General features: G+C 38.6%; 1 protein-coding gene across 1 annotated transcript; it reads left to right on the forward strand.

Annotated features, from left to right (window-relative positions):
* Window positions 1-2,336: 2,336 nt before the first annotated feature.
* LOC108375031 (uncharacterized) lies at window positions 2,337-3,286 on the forward strand. Its single transcript, XM_017631102.1, has one exon. It carries the CDS (start codon window positions 2,463-2,465, stop codon window positions 3,252-3,254), a length of 792 nt encoding a protein of 263 aa, XP_017486591.1. The 5' UTR covers window positions 2,337-2,462; the 3' UTR covers window positions 3,255-3,286.
* The last annotated feature ends 240 nt before the right edge of the window (window positions 3,287-3,526 follow it).

Consider the following 3,526-nt stretch of genomic DNA (forward strand, 5'->3'; position numbering starts at 1 on the left):
TTTGGACAACTCTAATATGCACCTATGTACAAACAATTAAATAAACAAAACTGTCGAATATATATTGTATGGAAAAAAATTTTAATGCATTCAGAAAACGGCATTATTAAAAATAAAATCTTGTAAAAATCAACGTGATTCTCTAGCTATTTCAGGGGAAACCTTGCGATTTTTTATAATTTTTGCACAAAGTTGGAAATGTGGATTTATATGGTGTTTGTTGTATATTGAGCTATATTTGATGGAAAAATAATAAACATTAAATAAACAAAAGAAAAATAGCCAAAATTTATCAAGATGTTGATGATTAATCAGCTAATCACAAGTTTATGCATATGAGCTATTATAGCCTTTCCGATGAAACATTGGCTTACAGTTGATTGTTTATGAAAAGATAAATGAGTTACCTTTGTTCGAAGAAGAACCAAATGAAGTAAATTTTCGACGCCTTAATCATAATTAAACATTATAATAGGTTTAACAAGTAAAGAAGTATAAGTTCGGGCGAAACAGAATTTTATATATCAACTTTTTCTAAAATATTTTTGCATGATAAGCAGGGGTGTTTTCCCAATTTCAAACGTTTCCGATAATATGCTGAGTTAGACTTAATGAAATAATTGAACCAAGTTTGGTAGAAATCGATAAAGCGGTTATCGAGATAGACCTTTGTAGTCATAAAGCGGGCGGTGCCACGCCAAATTCCTAAAAGTCTATAACAGTCTTATTTATTGTTAAGAGATTGTTGTAAGTATTAACTTGGGGTAAATTAGTGTCCTCAGTTTTTGAAATATCGTAGTTTTCGTATTTTCCGAAAATACCGTTATATGGGAAGTGGACGTGGTTACAGTCCGATTTCATCCCTTTTCAATACCAACTTACCTTAGGTAAAGGGCAACCTACATACCACATTTCGTTGAGATATCTCAAATTTTGCTGGAGTTATCGTGTACACGGACGGACGGACGGACAGACAGACATGGCTCAATCGACTTCTCTTTTAATTCTGATCATTTATGTCTACATTTGTCTATATCTATCTCGATTTGTTTTGGCTGTTACAAACAACCGTAATGAGAACAAAATTCGAATACCCTTGTGCACATGTGGGCTCGGATATAAAAAGTTATCTAGATATGTCCGTCTTACATAAAGTGGCTGTTAGAAGTGGCAAGTGCAAGTCCTTTTCCAAAAGAGATTGCAGGAGCAGTTACAACTTGCATGTACTCCACATTTTGAGACACGTCTAAAACCGCAATCCTTGAAACCGGTCGTTCTTGTATACCACTAATAGTCAGGATTTTTGCACTACGTACCTGCCCATCCTTTGCTAACCTCGTTTCAAGTACCTTGCCTCGTGGCCAGACATTGCGAGGGCATGAACGGTCAACCACAACAACTAAGTCCCCTATACACAATGGCCTCACCTTCTCATGCCACTTTGTTCTGCATGTTAATGTCGGCAAATATTCCATCAACCAGGGTCTCCAAAACATGTCTGCAAACCGTTGGGATTCAAGCCAACTACTTTTCAGCACAACTGCGCTATCGTCCAAGAGCGCATATGGCTTCATGCCGCTTGAGCTCCCCAGCAAAAGGTGACTTGGTGTGATCGCTTCAGCGTCGCTGTTATCGAGAGGAACGTACGTTAAGGGCCGCGAATTTATAATATTTTCAATTTCAGCCATCATACTTCTCAAAAGCTCTTCGTTTGGCGAGCGAGTAGGTGTTATTTTATAGAAAACATTTTTTATGGAGCGCACTAAACGTTCCCAAGCGCCTCCCATGTGTGGCGCAAGAGGCGGATTAAAGTTCCATTTCGTATGCGAGGAAGTGAAAGTGCGAACAAGCTCGTTTCGATTCACTTCAGCAACTGCTTGACGCAGCTCTCTCTCGGCGCCAATAAAGTTAGTCCCGTTATCGCTAAAAAACTCTCGCGGGATGCCCCGCCTCGCAATAAAATTTCGAATAGCCAATATACAGGAGTTTGTATTAAGAGAATACGCGATTTCTATGTGAACGGCTCTTATGGTTAAGCACGTGAATAAAACTCCATACCGTTTTTCCTTGTGTCGATTTATTGTAATCAAAATAGGTCCGAAGAAATCCAACCCCGTAAAAGTAAACGGCGCAACATGAGCAGCAAGCCGAGCTCGAGGCAACTTAGCCATTTGTGGCATCTGCGGTACGGCCTTTTGAATTTTACACATTTGGCAGTTTCTAATTTGCTTCTTAAAAACGACGCGTAGACGTGGTATATAGTAAAATTGACGAGCTTCGTTTAACTCTAGAACACACACCCGGGTACAAATGTATCCACTTTCAACTTTGCCACAAATGCATATCCACTGCATGGACAAATATATACTGGCCAAGCAGAAACTGGTAGGGAAACGAACCAAGGCGAACGAGTGGTGAAGGATTTGTCTGCCAAATACCAAGGAAGTTGCCGAAACATTACAATGGACAATTTGTTTACGACCTTGCCAGTTGCAGAACTGCTTCTCACCTGGAAACTCACGATCGTTGGAACTTTGCGCAAAAACAAATCATATATTCCTCAAGAAATGAAGCAGAACAAAAACAGGACAATTGGTTCAACGACATTTGGCTTCAAAAATAATGTGACAATGTGCTCTTATGTTCCCAAAAAAAATAAAGCAGTAATTTTGCTTTCGACCATGCATAATGATGCTGAAATAGCTGACAGTGGGAAACCTGAAATAATTGAATATTATAATCGTACCAAAGGTGGCGTTGATCGAATGGACCAAATGTTTGCGGAATATCCAACACAAAGACAAACAAAACGATGGCCACTAGCGATGTTCTTCAACATGTTGGACATTACAGCTCTTGCAGCCTACATTGTCTACGATTTGAATAACCCTATGTTGCCTTGGAGAACAAACAACAAGCGTAAGCAGATCCTGCGCAGCTTGGCTGAAGCATTGTGTATGCCCATTATTGAAGCCAGAGCCATAAATCGTCAAGTGACGCGAAACTTTTCGACTAAAATTGCTATTGAAGCATATTTCAACCGACCGGTGGAATCAATGGTGTCAACAGCAGCATCAACATCTGCCGCAGCGCGCACGCCAAAACCTGTGTCCGGATCTTGCTATTTATGCTACGCACAAGAGGAAAAACGCCGTAGAAAAACCAGAAAGCTGTGCGACAAATGTAAGAAGCCAATGTGTCTTGAACATTCGGTCACATCAACAAATTGCTCTATTTGCCATGATTTTCCTTAGATATAAAATGCATTTTTATAATTTTTATAATAAAAGTCAATAATATAATGTGTGAAATGAATATTTTTAATTTTTCAAATAAAAAAATAATATAAAAAATGTTTTTTTTTTTTATTATTATGAGGATTTTTACTATTGGGGTACAAACGTATCCCGGGTGTGTGTTTACGTATATAATGTGTTTGGAAGGCTGTAGCTCCTGAACCAATGGTCCGATCTGGTTCAAATTTTGAATTTGAACTCAAAACTAAATAATCTTCCTAGATCCGAAG

The sequence above is a fragment of the Rhagoletis zephyria genome, unplaced genomic scaffold (genome assembly GCF_001687245.7).
Source record: "Rhagoletis zephyria isolate East Lansing unplaced genomic scaffold, Rhagoletis_zephyria_1.1 Rzeph_scaffold_08409, whole genome shotgun sequence".
NCBI lineage: Eukaryota > Metazoa > Arthropoda > Insecta > Diptera > Tephritidae > Rhagoletis > Rhagoletis zephyria.